This window comes from Engystomops pustulosus, chromosome 7, assembly GCF_040894005.1.
Source record: "Engystomops pustulosus chromosome 7, aEngPut4.maternal, whole genome shotgun sequence".
Lineage (NCBI taxonomy): Eukaryota > Metazoa > Chordata > Amphibia > Anura > Leptodactylidae > Engystomops > Engystomops pustulosus.
This window is the reverse complement of record NC_092417.1, coordinates 28,976,458-29,000,479: the sequence shown is the minus strand read 5'-3', so window position 1 is coordinate 29,000,479 and position 24,022 is coordinate 28,976,458. Positions and strand designations below refer to the sequence as shown.

The window sequence follows — 24,022 nt, the reverse complement described above, 5'->3', positions numbered from 1 at the left end:
TGGGCGGCACTCTGCCTTGTATATGTGTCATCTCTTGTCGTTTGGGGTTGTTTTTGTTTATTGTTATTGTAAAAATGTCACAAATAAAAACTTATTACATAAAAGTCTGTGTGAAATGGGGTTAGATTTATGTTGCAGTACTGAAGAAATCCTGTCCCCTCAGTCACAGCATGGTTTCCTGTACTGCCAGTTGACCCATGTGCACACCTATATGTGGGGAATATATTGGAATACAAGTTTTGTATCTTTCCCAGATCTTGAGGCAACCCCTTTAAGGACATATTGGGTATATATTCTACAATACCAAACATCTGTACACGTATTATGTGCTGCCATTATCCTTACAGGAGACTGTCCTATGGCACTAATAATAATAATTCCTTATTTATATAGCGCACACAGACTTGTTATCAAAGATGTAATGTTCATTTCACCAGATGTTAAAACACATTAGAAAACGAAGAAAATTTCACAAACTCTTAACAAGATTTCATTATTATTCCCTATGTTTTTGCATTGTTTAGTATTTGTATTCCCATAGTACAATCAGTATCTGCCCCCAACCAATCAGATGCCTGCTCTCATATTTTATCAGGAGGTTAGCTAGTGAGAGCCGTCATTTGATTGGTTTCTCTGCAGCCAGTCCGGGCAGTGCAGTCACTGAACAGACTTCCCGCTCTTTTCAATACAACGTGACGTCACTATAATGACGATGTCGTCACATATCAATTTGTAGCAACAGCCGCCACAATTTCTACTGGGCGTTGTAAGTCGTACAGCAGCCACCCGCCGCTATCACTTACCCGCACCCTGCTCGGCTCTTTATCATAGAACTGCTAGCAGCGTCCACTGTTGCTAGGTTACCGTCTTTCGATTTGAGGTGAACAAACCACGTGACCGGTACGGCAGCTGATGAGGCTCAAATTTCTCAAACGCGTTTCTATAAAGTAATCGAACTAGCAATTGGAAATATTGTAGTAGGATAGGCGGGGAAATATCCCATGTGTCTCATACACACCATATAATGAAGATACGAGCTGTTTATTTATCAATGTATCAAGAAACTATTGAAAATAATTCTATTATTCTCATATAGTGATGTAATCCAAGCTGACCCTATTATAGATATGGAGTGCATTTTGCATGGACATGGTGCGGTGAGCACACTGGGGCAGTGCGTTGTCCGTCGAGGATTCGGGTCTGCCGCGATTCACTAAGATCATGCGCCCAAGTTCCTGCATCCGTTGCTTCTGCGACGAGGTCCGCAGGAGTTCACCTCTCCCCGGTGCTTGTAAGTGCGTGTCTTGCGACACATTTCTAAATGTTAACTCCCGCGTGTAGTCTGAATCCGTCGGGTTGTCCGACGACCCTACCCCCGATTTCTGCCGCGCTAAAATCCCACGGCAGTTCGGTGCAAAACGGAGATCGTCTGGAAACCCGTCGAAAATGCACTCCGCGGAGCCTTAGTAAATGAGCCCCACTGTGTCTGAGTTGTGCAGCCACATCGAAAAAGATAGTTTATCTCCTATTATGGCTCAGAGCTGCTGCTTGTTCTAACAAATGTGTGAAAAGGTCTACGCCAGCTCTGGCTATGTGTTGTGGCACAGGCGCACCCCCTTCACCCCTACCTAGTGTGGTGAAGGGGCATACACGGAAAAGTCGGCGAAAATCCTGTGAACTGCGCCTACTTCAGGCCTGAGAAATCTCCCCCAAAGTGTTCCCTGGCCTGTTGCCCATTTTCTACACTCTAGTTTGACCGTTGAAACAAACTATTGTACGATTCGCCATTAGCGAAGTGACCACAGACGTTTGACTCCAGTTATAGATGGCGACACCTTTACGTCCACTGATATCACACGTGCAAAAGCATTGATGTCCCTGCTCATGCATCCCGGGACAGGGGCAAAGGGGGCTCCGCTGCTGGGGTTGTGTGTCTGAGGTAAGTATGACACCTTTTCTATTTCATGGCAGACCTGCAAACCTTTCTCTACAACTATTTCTACTCCGGGTTTTGGCTGCGTGCACATGTAGCGTTTACATTGCTTTTTGAAACGCAATGCAACAGGAGAGAAAATTTGCCCTGTTACGATTTCTGTTTACATTTGCGTTCTACAAACGCAATGTTAACCCGACATAGCTGTTGCATTGCGTTTCAAAACACAATGTAAACGCCACAAGTGAACCTAGCCTAACAGCTCAGAAGATTTCCATCTTAATGTACACGTAACCTATGACATGAGGATTTGCTGTACCGCGCTTCCATGCGGTAAATCCACAGCAGAATACAGTAGCAGTGTCAGATCTAACAGATCTGCAAAAGAGAAGCCCCTTTCTACTGTGAATTGGTGATCTACAGTAACAAAAAAGTGATCTTACTTGTTCTTGCAGTTCCCACTACGAATTTAGCTTTTTTTTTTTAATGTAAAAGTTAATCTTTGCCTCCCAGTTGCTAACAAATCGCGGCATTATACACATCCGAAACAAGGAGATTGTAGCTGGTTTCTGTTGCTTGTTGAATGGCTGCAGGATTTACCTGCATGCAAATACCCTAAGGCCGGCGGCACACTTGGCGTTTTGAACCAGTTTTTGGGCCGTTTTTATGCAGTCTATTAAAAACCGCATCCGTTTTTGACCCGTTTTAATTAAGATAATTGGCAACACCTTTCAAAAACAGATGCATTTTCAAAAAACGCATGCGTTAACAGACTGCTTAAAAACGTCCCAAAAACAGGTTTAAAACGCCATGTGTGCCGACGGCCTAAAGGGGATTTGTAGAAATTTCAGGACAGACAAATCTTGAAGTCTCCAGCAACACTAATTAAACTAAGTAAATGCAGTGGTGAAACAAAAAAAAAAAAAAAAAAAAAAGGGAACCTACCACCACGATTCTACCTATAAAGGTAGAACGGGCGGTAGGTGCTTAAACGGGACGGGAGGATAGCCCTTTTTGGGCTAATCCTCACATCCCAGCTATCCTTTAGTAAACTTTAATGCAGGTATATGCAAATTTTTTTAAGCGGCTACTCCACGCCCCAGTAGCCTCGTTGCTCCGCCTACCATGTAATCTTCAGCGCGCAGCTCCTCGTAGCTGCGCGCCCTCGTCCGAATACCGCAGGCCTAAGGGTGCTCGGCCATAGCTCCGAGGCCGCCGCTACTGTGCAGAAAGCCGGGTACTCGGACGAAGATTACATGGTAGGCGGAGGAACGAGGCTGCTGGGGCGTGGAGTAGCCGTGACTAGTAGCCTCATGTCTGGCTACTCCACGCCCCAGTAGCCGCTTAAAAAAAAAAAAATAATAATAATAATATAGCATATACCTGCATTAAAGTTTACTAAAGGATAGCCGGGACGTGAGGATTAGCCCATAAAGGGCTATCCTCACGTCCCGTTTAACCACCTACCACCCGTTCTACCTTTATAGGTAGAATCGTGGTGGTAGGTGCCCTTTAAAGGAATAAACCAGTGACACTTGCTCATAGATCCTTCTAATATCAACTTTTAAATTAGGGGGGACTCTGGGAGCTTACCAGAGCACCTCTATGCTCTGTCTTCACAGGCTGGTACACTGTCTCCTCCTTCTGCCTAATGTAATCTCACCACAGCAGAGAAAGTTTCAGCACAGTGGGAGGAGGCAAGTTCTCCTGCACAGTGTAGCAGCCTGCAAATCTACAGAATTGATGTGCTCTGGTAACACCACAATTACCACAGTCACGTTGCCTTGATCTATGAGTAAGTACCGCTAGATTATCCATGCTTGATTTTGATGGTAGACTTTAAGGAAGTGCTCAATCATATATGAAGTTTGGTATTTACAGATTCTGTATAAGCGGAGTAGCCTTCCTTTACTACTGCACATAATGTGACCAATGAGTCCAATCACTTCACACTTTATTTTATACAAATCAGCCAATAAGGCAGTAGGAAGGAGGTGCATAACAGAAGCCTGAACCAATGACATAACAGTGGATGTGTCTCAGACAACCCCAGTCTCCCTGCAGACACTGTACCTAAGCTATAGTCATAACTCCCTAATTCGTTTGGTATTTTTAATCTGCAATCTTAAAATTAGTTCAAAGGAAGAACAACAGGAGTAAATATCAGACTATTTTTTTTTGTCACCAAAGCAATTTATTTGAATGAACTGACATGGGTGATCACATCGGTAATAAAAATAAACTGTATAGTGTAATGGTGCCCTTAAAGACTCAGCACCACCAGTGACTCAGGTAATGAAGCCCACCAAATACCAGAAAGGTAGTCACCAGTGTAACAGGGTGTATATATAGGGCCAAGTATATAAGGAGGATACTGTATACTGCAGTACAACCCGCTCCATGAAGGCAGAAGTCACAGCAAAGTTATCTACTAGCATAGCGCCATCTACCGGGAACAAGCGGGACTAACAAAAAGAGGAGAAGATATTAGAATATGTTATGTTAAATATCATGATGTAAGCAAACTCTCCTAAATTTTAACCAAATAAATATTTCACCATCTGCAGGACTTCAAAAATAATTCTTTTTTTAATTGATGTCTTTTTTTTAAGTGGCCGTCTGAGGGGGTACAGCAAAAGCTCACTCCCCTCCTGGACACGTGCACACTTGGCCAAACAGTGCATGCCTATATATGTAGAGCTGGGAGGGAGGGGATTGCAGCTGTATAGGCAGATTTAGGCTCTGTTCACATGGTCATTATAATTTGGTGTAGTAACTGCATACTTCTAGCCAAGGAGACACATCCCCCAGTAATACCCAATGGCTCATTTATTTCTATGTTCAGTGGAGGAATAACAGAGGAACAGGCCAAACTTATTATATGATAAAGATGCTACCAAAGAGGACAGATTAAAAGGTCCTGTGTAATCGAAAGAAATCAGCACTTATTAGACAATTTCTCATGTGACCAACTGAGAAAAGGCCTTTAAAGGGGTATCCAGGAAATTAAATATTAGGAAAGCTAAATAATATCAGATTGGTAGGGGTATGACACTAAGCACCCTTGTCATTCAGGTCCACATGGTTGGTGAATAGGGCTAAGCTACAATACCTAGCCTAGCCACTATACTATGGAGAGCGCTGTGACTGGTGAACAGAGACACTGCAGTGATTATCATAGTGTGGGGGATGTCACCCCCCCCCCCCCCCAATCAACCTGTATTGCCATCCCATCCTTATAGGCCTATGAAAAAAAGTATACGTACCCCAGATCCTCCCTGCTGCCATAATAAACATGTGACTATACAAGCCCACAAATCAGATGTTAAAGTCATGTTACACTGGTGACTACTTGCGACAAATCAAAAAAGGAGAAGTATCCTAAATAATCTTGGACTCAGAGCATATAAAAGCCCTGACGCTTCTGTAAGGCCATTAAAAGTCCTGGAATATAAAACGCTGTCATGGATCTACAGGTTTAATAGATATGCCTCGCGTACAAGACTGGAATTAAAGAGTTAAACTGAATAAAAATTTAATATTTGGGGGGCAATATACAGATTTCTTATGGCCAGTTTTAGTAGAGCTGGATAGGATTTCGGTTGCTTGTATCTGGAGATTAATCTTCAGCTTTCGCTTCCATTTCGTCAGCGTCGTCATCCCCGTCCACCTCTGCGTTCTCTTTCTCCAGTCGCTCCAGTTGTCGGGCGAGTTCTGTTTCGTCTGTGTCTGTGACCACTTTGGGCTAAAGAGGGCGATATATGTTATATGACAACCAGACTTTGTCCCATCACAGTAACCTACCCTCTATCCTTATGAGCCGTAAAGTAGGTCTTACCTTACGCAATAGCGCTCCATTTACAGGGGGAGTTTCGACCCTTTCTCCCGATTGCTGTGACCCAACCACAATCAGATGCCCCTTGATCTGTAACTTATCCCCTATCCTGTGATTAGGGACTAGCCCTTTAAAGGGGTTATCCAGGGTATACAAAGCTAAGTGATGTAATTAACCAACTGCTTCCCCCCTTTCTGCTTGCTCCAATTTGAAAATAATTTGACCTGAGGGACCAGGAAGCAGCGCCTTTACACTTCCTTGAAATGTCTCCTTCCCATAGTCCATTATGTGTTCCGAATTGCATGTAGATTTTCGATTTTCTAAAGGGGTTATTCTATATTTAAAGTTACACAACAGATTAATGTAGAGGGTTCTAAAATTGTGGCAAAGACAGTAATATAGTGTCCTTTATTGGATACATTGTGGGAATAGATGATCCCCCTCATTGCCTTGATAGTCAGGGGAGATGTGTACATCATGCAGCACATCGTTCAGGACATCCCCCACAGACTACCGTATTTTCCGGGCCATTAGGCGCACCGGAATATAAGGCGCATCAGTCTGATGTGCCTTATATATGGAATTTATCCATATATAAGGCGCATCAGACTATAAGGCGCAGGGTGGCCGGGGGCGTGGCGGAGTTCCGGGGGCGTGGCAGAGCGGAGACGGAGCGACCGGAGAGGTGAGCGGGGAAGGGGGTCCTTTCAGGGGGGAGGATGGCAGCGGACCATACTTACATGGGTCCCCGCTACCAGAGACAGCAGATCTCCTGCGGGAACTGCAGACCGACGCGGCAGAAGTTGTTCGTGCCGCGTGGTGTGCAGTTCCCGCTGGAGATCTGCTGTCTCCGGTAGCGGGGACCTATGTAAGTAGGGTCCGCTGCCCTGCGCCATACATAGGGCGCACCGGACTATAAGGCGCACTTTAAATGAGTCAGATTGTCATTGCATGGCAGTGTAAAGGCAATGCTTCCTGGTCCCTTTAGACCAGATGAATTATTGTAACATAAGAGCAACCAAGAAAGGGGAATAAGTTAGTTAAAAAAAAAATAAAAAATTGTGAAAACACTGCAGAGTTTTTATTGCACCTGGATAACCTCTTTCGTGACAAGAGAATCAGGACACAATGCAGATTTTACTCATCCGTAGCAGGAGGTTAAATCTGCATTAAGGATCTTTGAGGTCAGTGACTGGACGGCAATGCACTCAGCAGAGAGCCTGTATAGCGCCACAGTCCTGTGCCAGTAGGAGTTACTGTAAACTGCTATACGATGATCTGTTGGAAGGGTGTCGAATATTTGTTTTTAAATATTTCGAATATTTAGAATTGTATAATTTATGAATGACTTGCGGTAAAATGTAACCCTCACCTCCATTTGGACATTGAACACTCCTCTCTTCTCCTCGATCCTCTCCTTGATGACGGACATAGCCTGGTTTAGCACAGATAACCCCTCCGTCCTCTCCAGGGTGGTGGTTGTCATCACGTACCGGGGCGGTGCAATGAGATTTATCTGTGCAGATCACACACATCATCCATTAGTGTCAGATATTGCCACTACATGGGGTACAGATACTTTTCGGACTGTTTTTGGGGATAATATCGGGACAGAATGGGGCACAAGTCAGCTTTTCTTCCACAGTGTACAAGCTGCACTCGTCTAATATCATACACCACTAAGATAACAGCTGAATGGATAGTCGAACCTGTATGATGTTCAGGTGCAGTATATAAGAGCTATTCCTCACTGAACAATGGGGGTTTATCTATGTGCATAGGACACAGCTCCATTCTGCTATACATCTCACAGAAGTGACCAGAGCACCGGTCAAGCATGTGCACATGGAGAACTTCTGGACCCCTGTTCTGGTGATCCACAGCGCAACCCAGCGTACAGAACCTCAGTGATCTGAAATTTACTCCCAAGTTTATAAAGAGAGGATAAGTGTCTAGAAAGCCCCTTTAAGAACAATAAAATATGGATGAATCAGGTCATAGATTTGTGACTGCAAACAACCGTTACTACTTTCTTTACCTTTATTGGCATGTTTTCTGTTGAACAGCTGAGTCCTGCTCTCAGGGCATCTTTGACAGCGTCAATACCTTCATACCCATAGCACGCAACTTCAATATCTTACAAGAAAGAAGAAAAATAGAGACGCTGTGAACAAAAAGTACAAGCGCAACACCTGGAAATAAAGCTGATCTGACAGATATGTGAGCAGAGCCATCAGATACACATATGTACAGGCAATATATTTATACCCAATGGCTGTGGGTAGAGTCAGATCCTTCTTAGACAATGTAGTTGTTACCTGCTCGGATCTTCACGGCTTGTGGAGTGAGTCGTCTGTTGATGTTGTCGATGAGAACTCGCCTCTCCTCTTCTGTTAGATCCAACCCGTCCAGAACTGAAGGGTCCCTGCGGGAAACACAGGAAATAGGAGAATTTTAAAAACTTGCTTTAAAATTTGTACATCAATTTGCTCCATTTGACAGGATACTGATCTGTTAGATACAGGGTAACATTTATATTGACAGGTGCACAATCTTATTATTACAGAGCAACTAAAGGCGTCTTATAATAACGGCTCGTGCCCCTGACTGTCCATCGTAGGACCATGGACAGATTTCTATCCGCTGGAAGTAAAAGTAGAAGCTTTATATAGGACAGCAAGCAGAGATCTAGAAAACCGTGAGGAATTGATGCAGAAAGTATATTGGAAAATTGTCTAACCTTTCCGTATACAAACCATATCAATTATTTGCTGAAATTGGACAACCCCTTTAAGAATTTGCAGCATCATAAAAAGGTCCATCTTACCACCAGGATGAAGGATTGTATACCAACCACACTAATATACTGGCGAGTGCCCCGCCGGGTAGGTTCTGCTTTTATTTTAGCTTCTTAGGACCTTATTTTTTACAAGAAAAAGGTTTCACAAATTATGCAAATGAGCCTCTGGGGCTCCAGACTCTATAGATGTCAATGGAGCTTGGAGCCCCAAAGGGTCACCTGCATCATTTTTAAAGCCTCTTTCTTAAAAACAAAGGCATACGAAACTACAAGAAGAGCAGATCCTGCCAGAGGGGCCACACACCAGTATGTCAGTGTGCTTAGTTTACAATCCTTCATCCTGGTGGTAGATTTCCTTTAAGTGCAATAAAACAAACAACTCTGTATCCTATAAAAACTGCGACATTTGCATGGCTGCAAATATATCCAATACCTGTTCTAGCCATAGAAGGATACACATAACCCCTGTTACTGTGCTAGGTGGGAATTCCAGCAGATGGACCCCCCACCCATTAGATGCAGTATTGTGTAGCATTACACAATAAGAAAGTCTACTTACGACACGGCGTGCTTGAAGGCGTCGTAGGCTCCGTAGCCCGGCTTCTTGTATCTGTCATCAAATACCCATGCTGTCCTCTGAAACAAGCTCTCGAGCTGCTCATCCTTTGTGTATTCCAAGACCTCTGCTACATGGCGCAAGATGCTGTAAACCTGGAGATAGAGGAGAGGATTAAAAAGCGAGAATTAGACTCACCGGTAATTCGTTTTCCATCTAGTCCACCATGACGGCCCACCTGGAGGATTACCCCTTGACCTCTGCAGGGACAGGAAGAAGAGAGGTTAAATGTCCCTCCCCCTGCATCCCTCGCCAGTGTTCTACCAAATAATTACACCAAGGAAGGATGCAAGAGGCTTTATTAGCATGTTACTCCACATACAATAAAAACCATATAATAACATTTGTAAGGGTAGGGAAAAAATTCCAGGCCGTCATGGTGGACTAGATGGAAAACGAATTACCGGTGAGTCTAATTCTCGCTTTCCATGACGTCCCCCATGACGGCCCACCTGGAGATGTACCAGATAACAAAAAGGAATTTTTTAGGGAGGGACTACTGTTTGTAGAACTTTTCTACCAAATGATAAGTCCTTGGCAGAATGTAAGTCCAGTCTGTAGTGCTTCGCAAAGGTTGTGGAACTGGACCAGGTTGCGGCTTTACAAATTTGGTCCAGGGAAGCTCCTGCTCGCTCTGCCCAGGAAGTGGCTACTGCCCTGGTAGAATGGGCTTTAAGATTTGTAGGAGCATCTAGGTTTTGGATAGTATAACAGTCCCTGATAGTCTGTCTAATCCAGCGGGCGATTGTGATCTTCGACGCTTTTCTCCCTCTGTTCTTGCCCTGGAACTGAAGAAACAAGTTAGAGTCTTTTCGCCAGCTATTAGTTATTTCAAGATAGTGTAGCACTATTCTTCTCACGTCTAAAGTATGCCATTTAGCTTCTCCTGAAGTTTTTGGCTTTTGGCAAAAGGAGGGGAGAATAATTTCCTGGTTACGATGAAAATCTGTTGCCACTTTGGGCAGGAAATTTGGATCAAGCATCAGAGATATTCTATCGTCCGTAATTTTTTAGGTAAGGTTCGTTAACGGAGAGTGCTTGAATTTCTCCTAACCTTCTAGCCGTTGTTATGGCAACAAGAAAGGCAGTTTTTAAGGTGATATTTTTTATGCTTGCGTCTTCTAGAGGCTCAAACGGACCCTGTATAAGGCCATTCAGGACTATTGATAAGTCCCAGGGAGGGGTCCTGATGGGACATTTAGGACTTAGTCTAGTGGATGCTCTAAGAAAACGTCTTACCCACCTATGGTCAGCCAGAGAGACGTCGAAGAAGACGCTGAGGGCTGAGACTTGGACCTTTAGTGTGCTGGTCTTTAGGCCTTTGGACAACCCCGCTTGAAGAAACTCCAGTATCTGCTGTATGTTAGGAGAAGACAGATTAGGAATTTCAGGATGGCAAAAGGATACGAATCTTTTCCAGATTTTGTGGTAGATTGCTGAGGTAACTGGCTTCCTACTTGCCTGTAATGTTGCAATGACTTCTTCTGAGAGACCTTTAGCCCTCAGCATCTGTTTCTCAGGATCCAGGCTGATAGATGGAGCGACTCTGGATTGGGATGATGAACAGACCCTTGGTATAGGAGGTCCTTCCTTTGAGGGAGAATAATTGGTTCTTCCAATGCCAGATTCTTCAGTGCTGGGAACCAGCTTCTTTTTGGCCAGAAGGGAACTATCAAGATAATCTTGAGGTCTTCTTGTCTTATTTTTTGCACTGTCCTTGAGATCAGAGGAAGTGGAGGGAAGGCATAGGCTAGTCTTGAGTGCCAACTGTGGCAGAAGGCATCTAGAAGGTAGTCTGGGGTATTCTTCTGCAGGGAGAAGTAATGGTCTGCTTTCTTGTTTTCTCTGGTGGCAAATAGATCTATTTGCGGTATTCCCCATTTCTGGGTTAAATGGGAGAAAACTTCCTTGTTTAGGCACCACTCGTGGGGATCTAGAGTGTACCGGCTCAGGAAATCTGCCTCTTTGTTTTCTGACCCCTTCAGATGGACTGCCGTCAGAGAGAGGACATTTTCTTCTGCCCAGAGAAAGATCTTTTTTGATATTTTTTGGAGAGATGCAGACTGTGTGCCCCCTTGGCGTTTGAGGTAGGCGACTGTGGTTGTGTTGTCGGATAATATTTTGAAGTTTTGGCCCTGTACTTGTTCTGAGCAGGCCTTCAGGGTTTCCCAGACCGCTTTCAATTCTTTGTAATTTGATGACCTGTTTACTTCTGACTGGGACCATTGACCCTGAACCAGTTTTCCCGGAAGTTTTGCTCCCCAACCTGTCCTGCTTGCATCTGTCAAGATGGATGTTACTGGCCAATTGCTCCATTTCAGGCCCCTGGAAAGATTTTCCACGGTCTTCCACCAATTTAGGGAACTTTTTACCCCTAGGGGAATGTTGGTTTTCTTTTCTAGATGGTTCAGATTTTTGTCCCAAGATGAAAGGATCCAATTCTGAAGGTCTCTCTTATGATTTTGAGCCCAGGGAACACCGGCTATACAGGACGTGAGAAGGCCCAGGAGTTTCATAGCCTCTCTGATTGAGCACTTCTGTCTGCTTTGAAACAGTGACACCTGTAAGGTAAGATTCTTGATCTTCTCTTCTGGGAGAAGAGAGTATTGATGCACTGAGTCCAGTAAGATTCCTAGAAATTTTAACCTGGTGCTTGGTTGAAGATTTGATTTTTCGAAGTTTATAATCCAACCTAGGTTTTCTAGGACTGCTATTGTCGTGTCTCTCTGGGATAACAAAATTTCTTCTGAGCTGGAAATTAGAAGGAGATCGTCCAAATAAGGGATCAGGAGTATGTTCCTTTGTCTGAGGACCGCTACCACCTCTGCCATAATTTTTGTAAACAGTCTGGGAGCTGAGGAGATCCCGAATGGTAGAGCTCTGAATTGGAAGTGTCTTACCTGATTTTCTGGGGACCGGATGGCAAATCTCAGGAATTTTTGAGAGATGGGATGGATTGGGACGTGGTAATACGCGTCTTTTAAATCTATGGTGCATAGAGCTGCTCCTTTGGGAATTAGTGGTGTGGTGGATTTTAGGGACTCCATCTTGAATCTCCTGTATTTGATATGGGTGTCTTTCCACTCTTCCCGGATAAGGTCCTCCAGCACATTATTGACTGGAAATACCCTCTTCTTTTTTGCTTTTAAGCAACCGAAGAGTTTGTCCTGTACGGACTTTGTCTCCACAGGATCTTCAATATTTAATGTTTCTCGGACTGCTCTTAGTAAGGTGTCCAGGTTCTCCATAGGGAAAAGGAATCTAGTGTCGTTCTTTTGTTCCTGGCTGTCTAGCTGCTCTTCCTCACCGCCTTGGTAGGAACAGGAAGCCCTGTCAGGGTCTGAATCCATCTCCTCCGGATTAGGTTCAGAAGGTTTGAACCTTTTAGGAGGAATTCCTTCAGAAAAGAGGGATGCAACTGTGCTCTTTACTTCAGATTTGAACATGGATCTCATCTCGTCCATGAAGGACGCTTTTTCCTCCCGCATTATGCTATCAAGGCAGTCTCTGCATAGCGGTTTTTTATAGGATTCCGGAAGTTTGTTAAAACACATGTTGCATCTACGAGCCGAAGGGGTCTTAGTCTTTGACTTGTCTTCCTTCTTTTCCTCTTTTTTATCCTCTTTCTTCTCTTTATCTTTTCTCTCCTAGATGCGAGAAGAAAAAACACGAGGAAGCATAGGGGATGTATACATATACAGGGCCCCCCCTCCAACCTTCCCCCTCCAGACCCCCTTACTTACAGATATCTGAGGAAGGGGGACTGGGTCCATACTGCCTGTGGATAAGGGAGGAGGTAGAGGTGTGAGTGGAGCGGTGATAAGGATAATCAATCTGCCACCATGCGTTTCACTAACCTGCCTGTGACACACTTAGGTCTGCAAAACCACCTGCGGACGTCTCAGAAGCAAGGGAGGTCTCTAGCAGACTCTCTGCTTTTTAAACTCACCGCTCCACGCTCCTGACTCCCGAACGCCAATGACGTGAAGGTTCGCGTCACTTCCGGTGCGACGCGCGGACCAGAAGTCGTCATCGGGCTTAGTGGAACGCAAACCGGAAGTCGTCATCGGCCCAGTGGAACGCAAAACCGGAAGTAGTCATCGGAGTTGGTGGAACGCGGCTGCGTTTCACCTTCGGGAGCCGGAACATGTGGTGCTGCCGTAGATCGACGCGGGACCGCAGGGATTGCACCAAATACCCCTCCACGATATCAGCCAGGAAGGAGATCAATCGAGGCCCGGAGAGGAGAGGATCTTAGTACCAGGTACCGCGCCTCTTAAAGGCGTCCCCCTCCACTCCCACCCCCCTAAGGAGATGAGAAGGAGAGAGACCCTCTCTTCCCCTGCCTGTGTAGGGACAGGAAGAACACTGGCGAGGGATGCAGGGGGAGGGACATTTAACCTCTCTTCTTCCTGTCCCTGCAGAGGTCAAGGGGTAATCCTCCAGGTGGGCCGTCATGGGGGACGTTATGGAAATTTAATTATTCTGCAGCGGAAGCCCCTCATGCATTGCCACAGGACGGCGGTGGGACATGCAGTAATTCACTTTCACTATTTAAATAAATTACAACGCACTGTACATGGGAATAAAGGAGAAAGCACTGCGCTCCTAAATCCTGAAAATGTGCCGGCGTGGTGCAGTACAGGTTACAGCTCAGTATCAGTACAGGGTAGGGGAGGTTGCTCTAGTATTTATACGGATTACATCCTCATACTATGTGTAACGTGGTGCTAGAAGGAGAACATATCGAGCTGGATATGTCCACAGATGATCAGCTCATGTTCTGCCAGTCTATACTACATGGATAGTTATACCAACATATTATAGGCCACATATTCTTACTCACAGTTTTGGACTTGGTGAACTTATCTTCACATTTTAGGGCTTCCTCAGGTGACACTCTTCTTTTGGACAGATCTATGTAACCTGGAAACGTCAGAAATAAGCATGAAAAACTTTGCTAAAAAGGACTCGGACTGAATCAGCATGTTATCCACTGCATGGGTGACAATGTGCGGATCACAGGTCCCGCACTCATCATCTGATTCTTAAACTCAACACAGGGAGCCAGGACAGCTCTGTTCTATGTATATAGTGGCTGCAATTAGATGATGGGTTGGCATTCTCATCATCAGACCCCTATTTGTCCTATTAAAATCAACATGGAAGCAGAGGTCGCATTAACGCCTCACCACGCGTCATAGACGCGTGATGAGGCGCCATTACCCCCCAAAATAATTGCCATGCGTAAAGTTACGCTTGGCAATTATTCCCTGTAGCGCGCAGGCTGAGCGGTTCAGCGCGCGCCGCAAAGGAGAGAAATATCAGTAGCGCGATCACAGCGCGCGCTGGACCGCTCAGCGGGACACATGACTAGGGGCGGGCCGGAGTGAGAGCACCCGCCCCAGGGGAGACGTGTGGGCAGTGGCGTACCGTCCGCGGTCGCCATTGAGACGGCCCATCAGAAGGGGGGGGGGCGGGGCTGTCGCTAATGCCGCTCTTCCCTGACACCCTCCCCCCTCGTCCGCTGCTCGACTCCTCTGCTCCTCCGCTCCCCTCGACTGTAAGTCCCTCTGTGCGTGTGTCTGTGTGTGTGTGCGTGTGTCTGTGTGTGTGTGCGTGTGTCTGTGTGTGCTGTGCTGTTGTGTGTTTATGGGGTGTGTGTGCACTGTGAGTGTATGAATATGCTGTGTGAGTGTATGGTGTGTGTGTGCACTGTGAGTGTATGAATATGCTGTGTGAGTGTATGGTGTGTGCGGGTGTGTGTGCACTGTGAGTGTATGAATATGCTGTGTGAGTGTATGGTGTGTGCCGGTGTGTGTGCACTGTGAGTGTATGGTGTGTGCCGGTGTGTGCACTGTGAGTGTATGAATATGCTGTGTGAGTGTATGGTGTGTGCCGGTGTGTGTGCACTGTGAGTGTATGAATATGCTGTGTGAGTGTATGGTGTGTGCCGGTGTGTGTGCACTGTGAGTGTATGAATATGCTGCGTGAGTGTATGGTGTGTGCACTGTGAGTGTATGAATATGCTGTGTGAGTGTATGGTGTGTGCACTGTGAGTGTATGAATATGCTGTGTGAGTGTATGAATATGCTGTATGAGTGTATGGTGTGTGCCGGTGTGTGCACTGTGAGTGTATGAATATGCTGTGTGAGTGTATGGTGTGTGTGCACTGTGAGTGTATGAATATGCTGTGTGAGTGTATGAATATGCTGTGTGAGTGTATGGTGTGTGCCGGTGTGTGTGCACTGTGAGTGTATGAATATGCTGTGTGAGTGTATGAATATGCTGTATGAGTGTATGGTGTGTGCCGGTGTGTGTGCACTGTGAGTGTATGAATATGCTGTGTGAGTGAGTGCTGTTTGTGTATGGTGTGTGCGGTTGCGCTGTGAGTGTATATGGTGTGTGTACATTGTGAGTGTATGAATATGCTGTGTTGGTGTATGTGCTGTGTGTGTTTATGCTGTACGTATTCGTATTTGTTTTGTGTATGCAGCATGTCTGTATATACTGTATGTGTGTACATGCTGTATGTATGAGGGCGTAAGCAGCGCTCACCCCCTCCTCCTGTCCCGTGTGGAGTGTGTGCGGTGCTGTGAGTGTGGAGTGTGTGCGGTGCTGTGAGTGTGGAGTGTGTGCGGTGCTGTGAGTGTGGAGTGTGTGCGGTGCTGTGAGTGTGGAGTGTGTGCGGTGCTGTGTGTGTGGAGTGTGTGCGGTGCTGTGAGTGTGGAGTGTGTGCGGTGCTGTGTGTGTGGAGTGTGTGCGGTGCTGTGAGTGTGGAGTGTGTGCGGTGCTGTGAGTGTGGAGTGTGTGCGGTGCTGTGTGTGTGGAGTGTGTGGAGTGTGTGCGGTGCTGTGAGTGTGGAGTGTGTGCGGTGCTGTGTGTGTGGAGTGTGTGCGGTGCTGTGAGTGTGGAGTGTGTGCGGTGCTGTGAGTGTGGAGTGTGTGCGGTGCTGTGAGTGTGGAGTGTGTGCGGTGCTGTGTGTGTGGAGTGTGTGCGGTGCTGTGAGTGTGGAGTGTGTGCGGTGCTGTGTGTGTGGAGTGTGTGCGGTGCTGTGAGTGTGGAGTGTGTGCGGTGCTGTGTGTGTGGAGTGTGTGCGTGTGCTGTGAGTGTGGAGTGTGTGGAGTGTGTGCGTGTGCTGTGAGTGTGGAGTGTGTGGAGTGTGTGCGTGTGCTGTGAGTGTGGAGTGTGTGCGTGTGCTGTGAGTGTGGAGTGTGTGCGGTGCTGTGAGTGTGGAGTGTGTGCGGTGCTGTGTGTGTGGAGTGTGTGCGGTGCTGTGAGTGTGGAGTGTGTGCGGTGCTGTGTGTGTGGAGTGTGTGCGTGTGCTGTGAGTGTGGAGTGTGTGGAGTGTGTGCGTGTGCTGTGAGTGTGGAGTGTGTGGAGTGTGTGCGTGTGCTGTGAGTGTGGAGTGTGTGCGTGTGCTGTGAGTGTGGAGTGTGTGCGTGTGCTGTGAGTGTGGAGTGTGTGCGGTGCTGTGTGTGTGGAGTGTGTGCGTGTGCTGTGTGTGTGGAGTGTGTGCGTGTGCTGTGCGTGTGCTGTGAGTGTGTGTGGAGTGTGTGTGGAGTGTGTGTGGAGTGTGTGTGGAGTGTGTGTGGAGTGTGTGTGGAGTGTGTGTGGAGTGTGTGTGGAGTGTGTGTGGAGTGTGAGTGGAGTGTGAGTGGAGTGTGAGTGGAGTGTGTGCGTGTGCTGTGAGTGTGGAGTGTGTGCGTGTGCTGTGAGTGTGGAGTGTGTGTGGAGTGTGTGCGTGTGCTGTGAGTGTGGAGTGTGTGCGTGTGCTGTGAGTGTGGAGTGTGTGCGTGTGCTGTGAGTGTGGAGTGTGTGCGTGTGCTGTGAGTGTGGAGTGTGTGCGTGTGCTGTGAGTGTGGAGTGTGTGCGTGTGCTGTGAGTGTGGAGTGTGTGCGTGTGCTGTGAGTGTGCTGTGAGTGTGGAGTGTGTGTGGAGTGTGGAGTGTGTGCGTGTGCTGTGAGTGTGGAGTGTGGGTGTGTGTGGAGTGTGTGTGTGTGTGGAGTGTGTGTGTGTGTGGAGTGTGTGTGTGTGTGGAGTGTGTGTGTGTGTGGAGTGTGTGTGTGTGTGGAGTGTGTGTGTGTGTGGAGTGTGTGTGTGTGTGGAGTGTGTGTGTGTGTGGAGTGTGTGTGTGTGTGGAGTGTGTGTGTGTGTGGAGTGTGTGTGTGTGTGGAGTGTGTGTGTGTGTGGAGTGTGTGTGTGTGTGGAGTGTGTGTGTGTGTGGAGTGTGTGTGTGTGTGGAGTGTGTGTGTGTGTGTGGAGTGTGTGTGTGTGTGTGGAGTGTGTGTGTGTGTGTGGAGTGTGTGTGTGTGTGTGGAGTGTGTGTGTGTGTGTGGAGTGTGTGTGTGTGTGTGGAGTGTGTGTGTGGAGTGTGTGCGTGTGCTGTGTGTGCGGAGTGTGTGCGTGTGCGGAGTGTGTGCGTGTGCTGTGTGTGCGGAGTGTGTGCGTGTGCTGTGAGTGCGGAGTGTGTGCTGTGAGTGCGGAGTGTGTGCGTGTGCTGTGAGTGCGGAGTGTGTGCGTGTGCTGTGAGTGCGGAGTGTGTGCGTGTGCTGTGAGTGCGGAGTGTGTGCGGAGTGTGTGCGTGCGGAGTGTGTGCGTGTGGAGTGTGTGCGTGTGGAGTGTGTGCGTGTGGAGTGTGTGCGTGTGGAGTGTGTGCGTGTGGAGTGTGTGCGTGTGGAGTGTGTGCGTGTGGAGTGTGTGCGTGTGCTATGTGTATTACCGAAATTTTCATACTCCTCCTCGGGTAAAAATACTCCTCAAAAATGGTGAGAGGAGTATTTTTACCCTTCTGGAAAAATGTTAGTGCGACCTCTGCATGGAAGACCCCTTTAAGGATTTTCCCCATGAATACCACAGGGTAGGGGACTAGTGTCTGGTAGCACATATCAGGGGGTGATCACATACCTTTGTCTTTATCCACTCTTATGACCACGACGCACTCGTTCCTGCCGATGCGGATGAGTTTGTTGATGGATCGGATACGCCTCCTGGAGAGCTCGCTGAGGAGGATCATGCCCTCAATGTTGTTATATTCTAAGAGGCTGACGTAGGCTCCCATCTCCGCAATGGAGCGGACGTTGACCATGACCACATCGTCTACTTCGGGAAACTTGTGGTGGTAAAACCGACAACTTAAGCCAGGCATCCTGAAACGGGAGACATCATGGGTTATTATTCATGGGGGGGGTCACAATATAGGACACCGACTTTTAAAGATCTTGCCTTGTCCATAAATCCTGCTCATGAAACTATCATGTAAGATGGGAGACTGCCGGCTGCCCCTGGGGTTGTCATCACGGACCCGTTTGTGGCCCAAAAACAGCTCATGGTCATGTAAGAGCCTCACAGACCGACAAGGGATGCCCAAAAATCTAAAGACATCTCCACGCAGACAGGTGTGTTATATCACAGGTAATGGAAACTAAACATATAACAGTCATTGCATGCTAGGAGTTGTAGTCCCTCACTAGCCCTGGAGTTGAAACTTTTATAGGAATCCATCATGATAAACCAGGGACATTACTCAATAGAGCCAGGTACTGTGACTCCTTCCTTCTAAATATCTACTTTTATAATCACGTTAATGAGCCAGAAGAGCTCCAGGGGTGTGTTACCAGAGCCCCTTTGTGATGTGGCTTCACAGATTGTTACACTGTCTTTACTACCCCCTCTGACTGATATAATCGCACACTGTGGGAAGGGGGGAGGGGAGTGATCCGGCACAGTGTAACAGCTTGTGAAGCTACAGCATGCATGAAGGGGCTCTGGTAAGGCCGACCAGGGCCATTCTGGCTCATTAGCATAATTATATAAGTTGATTTTAGAAGGAAGGAGGCCATGGATAATAAATATAAGATGATCACCACAGTCACGGTGCCTGGATCTATGAGTAATGTCCCTGGTTTATCAGGATGGATTATGATGGTAGATTTCCTACAACTGTGGTTAACCCACCCATGGATATCAGGGGGTAAAGGACATCACAATGTGTCGGTGTGTCCCAGGCTTTACCATTTTTGCTGTCTATGTAGAATGTCCATGTGCTGATCACTATCTACACTGACAGATCAGCAGGACGCAGCGTCATCACAGCCCATTCATGCTCTTCCTGTGCTACATGGGATGTATACTGACGACACCTTCATGGCTTCTCCGAAACACAAAAGATAATTTTTCGTCCCATTTGGATGGTCATGAGATATCCTCGACTTGTCACAGGCGGTCACCTAATTCTGTGAATTATTCACGAAACATTCAAGAACATCCTGCCAGCAGTCAGATGTGTGGTTGTACGAGATCTCTGTTTGCTGTCAGTGAATGAGTGCATTCTAATGAACACCCAGAAGCAGAAAGCCTATACAGACACGTGGGAGCCATTCACACAAGTCACAGGATGAAAGTAAAAAAAAATGTATAAATAGGTGAGGGAAATATAAAATATAACTTTTAATATAACGGTTAAAAGGTACCAACGTAATCCATCACACATAACATAGAAAAAACAAGCTGACCAAAGTCAAATCATTGGTTAATCCAAGGGATACAGTAACCATCCAGTATGATGCAAACACAAACAGCATTAAGTATATGTACTCAGATTTCCAAAAGGAAAATGTAACTAACCTGTAGAGGAAAAATGCAAACACATACAGCATCAAAACTATAGACTCAAGATGGGGAACTATAGTTATAGATAAAAGTAGAAAATGTTCAGATCTCACCCATCCTGGGAAAGGGACAAGACGAGGATAGTAGATAATGGGTCTCAGATGCATCAGGTCAGGAAAGGATGTACTGTCCCTAGATGGCCCTCTACTTCACTCGCCCTAATCACCCAAATGTTGCTCCTGTCCTGACAAGGACAGTCCCAGGTTCTCCCTGATCGTGGAGTTACCCTAGTAAGCCCTATGGGTGCTTGAATCAAACAGCGGGGAACGCTGTTTGATTCAAGCACCCATAGGGCTTACTAGGGTAACTCCACGATCAGGGAGAACCTGGGACTGTCCTTGTCAGGACAGGAGCAACATTTGGGTGATTAGGGCGAGTGAAGTAGAGGGCCATCTAGGGACAGTACATCCTTTCCTGACCTGATGCATCTGAGACCCATTATCTACTATCCTCGTCTTGTCCCTTTCCCAGGATGGGTGAGATCTGAACATTTTCTACTTTTATCTATAACTATAGTTCCCCATCTTGAGTCTATAGTTTTGATGCTGTATGTGTTTGCATTTTTCCTCTACAGGTTAGTTACATTTTCCTTTTGGAAATCTGAGTACATATACTTAATGCTGTTTGTGTTTGCATCATACTGGATGGTTACTGTATCCCTTGGATTAACCAATGATTTGACTTTGGTCAGCTTGTTTTTTCTAGGTTATATGTGATGGATTACGTTGGTACCTTTTAACCGTTATATTAAAAGTTATATTTTATATTTCCCTCACCTATTTATACATTTTTGTTTATTGGGATGGTGTATTCTTTGGCCTTGTCTATGGTATTTCATGATATAGGTTATTAGGCCTGTACTTAGATTTTTCTTACAGGATGAAAGTAAAACAAATTCTCAGCTGAAAGACAGCGAGGAATAGGTCACTAAAACCATACGTTTATCATTATTTTCATGATCGAAATTTGCAGCCAATCCTTTCAGTCATAGGTGAAATACGATGGTCTCATGGATTGTACTACCCAGACCACATACCTCACACTATATATATACACTTTATAAGGGAACAGTATAAAATAATTTAATAAATAAAAATTCTGCTGCTTGAACCAGTCATGAATCTTATGTAAATGTACATAAGATTCATGACTGGTTCAAGCAGCAGAATTTTTATTTCAATTATTTTATACTGTTCCCTTATAAAGAATAGCTGGATCATTATATAAGCTCTTATACATCTAGTTTCACCCCCTTCATCCTCATAGACTGTAAGCTCTTGTGTCACCCCCTTCATCCTCATAGACTGTAAGCACTTGTGTCACCCCCTCATCCTCATAGAGTGTAAGCTCTTGTGTCAGCCCCTCATCCTCATAGACTGTAAGCTCTTGTGTCACTCCCTCATCCTCATAGACTGTAAGCTCTTGTGTCACCCCCTTCATCCTCATAGACTGTAAGCTCTTGTGTCACCCCCTTCATCCTCAGACTGTAAGCTCTTGTGTCACCCCCTTCATCCTCATAGACTGTAAGCTCTTGTGTCACCCCCTTCATCCTCATAGACTGTAAGCTCTTGTGTCACCCCCTCTTCGGGATCATCAGGAATGAAATATCATGGGGGAGTTTTATCCTAAGTCTCTTAGAGCGGAACTATTCTAGTTGCCCATGGCAACCAATCAGAGCTCAGCTTTCATTTTATAAATGGCTGTGGGGAAATGAAAGCTGAGCTCTGATTGGTTGCCATGGGCAACTAGAATAGTTCTGCTCTAAGAGACTTAGGATAAAACTAGAACAGTTTTACCTCAGAAAACTTGATGATAATCTCCCCCTATAAGTCAGTTTTTATCTAAGTAGTTTGTCCTGTAGAAGGCTTTTGGATGACACCCATGTGGTATCCCTATTTTTCACATTCTCATAAACTTTGATGGGAAGGCCCGAGCCACAAAAACCGGCAGAAATAGGACCTGCTCTGAGCTTTCTATAGGATCCACACAGATCAGTAAAAAAACACATCCATGTGTATGGGTCCACTGATATTAAAGGAACACTCCAGTCAGAGCTAATTCATTGAATACTGTAATACCTGGTGCAGGGCCTGAAGGGAGGAGCAGGACTCATCTTTATTGTATTCCTAAATCCTAGAGTCATGTCCCTCCCTTTAGGGCCCGCAATGTAAAATGCTGGTAACTTGCTGATCTGTGGAGGTCTCAGTGCTGAGACCCCCACAGATTGTGAAACCGAGGGGTCCGTCAGAGTAATGGAGCAGACTGCCAGACAGACCGTTCTGTTACATTATTCTCTATGGAGCTGACTGAAATTACCTAGTGCCGTTTTCCCCAGATTTCCGTCAGCTCCACAGAGATTATTGGAGCAGAACGGTCATGGGCAGCCGCCTGCTCCATTACTCTGACGAAGCAACAAGGGGTCCGACGGACCCATCAGACCCCTCGTTTTCGTGATCTGTGATCAGCACTGACACCCCCACTGATCAGCAAGTTAGGCCCTATCCACTGGATAGGGCCTAACTTGCATTTGTGGGAAAACCCCTTTAACATCTCAGTGGGGCATATTAAAAAAAAAAAAAATTGATAGAACACAAAAAAAAAAAAAAAACAACATTCATGTAGCCGAAACCTGAAGCTCTGCCAGGAAGACAATGAGGTCCAGCATCAACCTGTTGTTAGAACTCAGACAGTACACACTGCTGTCAGACATTTAAAGGTTTAACAATCCATTGAATTACCTTAAAGGGGTGATCCTATTCCAGAAAATATTGTTGGAAAAATGGAAAGCTATACAATTTTCCAATATACTTTCTGTATGAATTCCTCACGGTTTTCCTCAATCTTTACTCTCTGTACTTCTATAGAAAGCTTCCATGTTTTCTTGAAGTGGGCAGAAATCTGACTATAGTTCTTTATATCGGCCCACTAGAAGCAAATATAGCCAGACAGCAAGCAGAGATGTAGCAAACCGTGAGGAATTAATACCGATAGTATATTGGAAAATTGTATAAACTTAGGTCATACAAACAATAACATTTATTTGCTAAAATGGGAACATCCCTTTAACCAATGTATAGACCCCTGTTATATGACCCCGACATGTATAGGAAAGAATGCATAAGTTTTTAGGTGCTTAGCTTGGAAATGGTACTAGTTTATGATATGGAGTCAAAAACTATGGAGTGCGACTACCGCCATATCATATATATACACACACTGTATAGATGATTTAGAGTCATGGAGTACATAGGGTTACATGGTGATAGTATATGAATTCACATATAGATGATGCATATGGTCATACAGGTGATAGATGGGATATACAGTGCCTCGTGTAGATGATATATAAGAGGTACGGTATATAAGAGTAACACGAAGGAGGTTTATATAGAAAACATAGGATCATATAGAGGAGATGCAAAAAAGAGGTGTGTGTATAGGGTCATACAGGTGATATAAGGGATATATTGGGTCATGTAGATGACACAGAGGAGATATATAAGGTCATATAAATTATATATAGCGCAATATAGATATATAGGATATACAAGCTCACATATTGATGATGTATAGGGTTATAGAGGTGATTTATATGGGAAATTTTCGATAATGTAGAGGACACAGAGGATATATACGTTTATATATAGTCACACAGAAGAAATATCTAAAAGGTCATATGTATGATGTTTGCAGGACATATGAGGCCACGTATAGATGATGCATAGGGTCATATAGACATGATCGGGCCTGCAGGAGAGAGGCTACACAGTGTATGGCAGAGCACCCTCCCCGTAGCTATCTATATACACCAGCAGGCCGGTGCCACCCTGCCATACCAGCTTCTAGGTGAGACCTCACGCCCTGCGGCGCTGCACCCGCCAGCCTGTGGCCGGATGATGTGAACCTACTTGTGTTATCCTCCTCCTCCGGAGCTCCGCGATCAGATCGGTGACTGGGCCCCTGCTCCCTTCCTGTAGCACACGCCGCACTATTTCATCAGCATGCGTCCCGGCAAGGCCTCACAGCGCGTGCGCAGGCCACTGAGCGGAACAATAGAGACGAGAAAAGGTCTAGAGCGTCCTCACTGGCGGCCATCTTGGTTGTGGTAAACGATGCCCACTTATTTATAATAACGATAAACGATATTTCCCTTGAGTGTATATATTT

General features: G+C 45.8%; 3 protein-coding genes across 4 annotated transcripts in view; all 3 read right to left on the bottom strand.

Annotated features, from left to right (window-relative positions):
- FSIP1 (fibrous sheath interacting protein 1) overlaps nucleotides 1-892 on the bottom strand; it is a 45,314-nt gene extending 44,422 nt beyond the window's left edge. The window contains exon 1 of one of the 2 annotated variants that reach the window (XM_072115237.1): nucleotides 804-892. Coding sequence is in view for 1 of the 2 variants with exons in the window: in XM_072115236.1 (XP_071971337.1) it covers nucleotides 804-829 (26 nt within the window). In the remaining variant the exon portion in view is untranslated. The remainder of the gene's footprint in view (nucleotides 1-803) is intronic. The other variant, XM_072115236.1, reaches the window with a different exon arrangement.
- A 3,210-nt stretch (nucleotides 893-4,102) lies between these two features.
- EIF2S1 (eukaryotic translation initiation factor 2 subunit alpha) lies at nucleotides 4,103-23,935 on the bottom strand. The gene is made up of 8 exons (XM_072115233.1): nucleotides 23,764-23,935; nucleotides 18,092-18,333; nucleotides 14,031-14,110; nucleotides 9,128-9,279; nucleotides 8,087-8,193; nucleotides 7,807-7,904; nucleotides 7,141-7,284; nucleotides 4,103-5,678 (listed from the first exon to the last, which is right to left on the bottom strand). Exons 2-8 carry the CDS (start codon nucleotides 18,330-18,332, stop codon nucleotides 5,553-5,555), a joined length of 948 nt encoding a protein of 315 aa, XP_071971334.1. The 5' UTR covers nucleotide 18,333; nucleotides 23,764-23,935; the 3' UTR covers nucleotides 4,103-5,552.
- LOC140069471 (uncharacterized) lies at nucleotides 9,323-13,571 on the bottom strand. The gene is made up of 2 exons (XM_072115232.1): nucleotides 10,428-13,571; nucleotides 9,323-9,972 (listed from the first exon to the last, which is right to left on the bottom strand). The coding sequence occupies exon 1, from the start codon at nucleotides 12,736-12,738 to the stop codon at nucleotides 10,687-10,689; it is 2,052 nt and encodes a 683-aa protein (XP_071971333.1). The 5' UTR covers nucleotides 12,739-13,571; the 3' UTR covers nucleotides 9,323-9,972; nucleotides 10,428-10,686.
- Nucleotides 23,936-24,022: the final 87 nt, after the last annotated feature.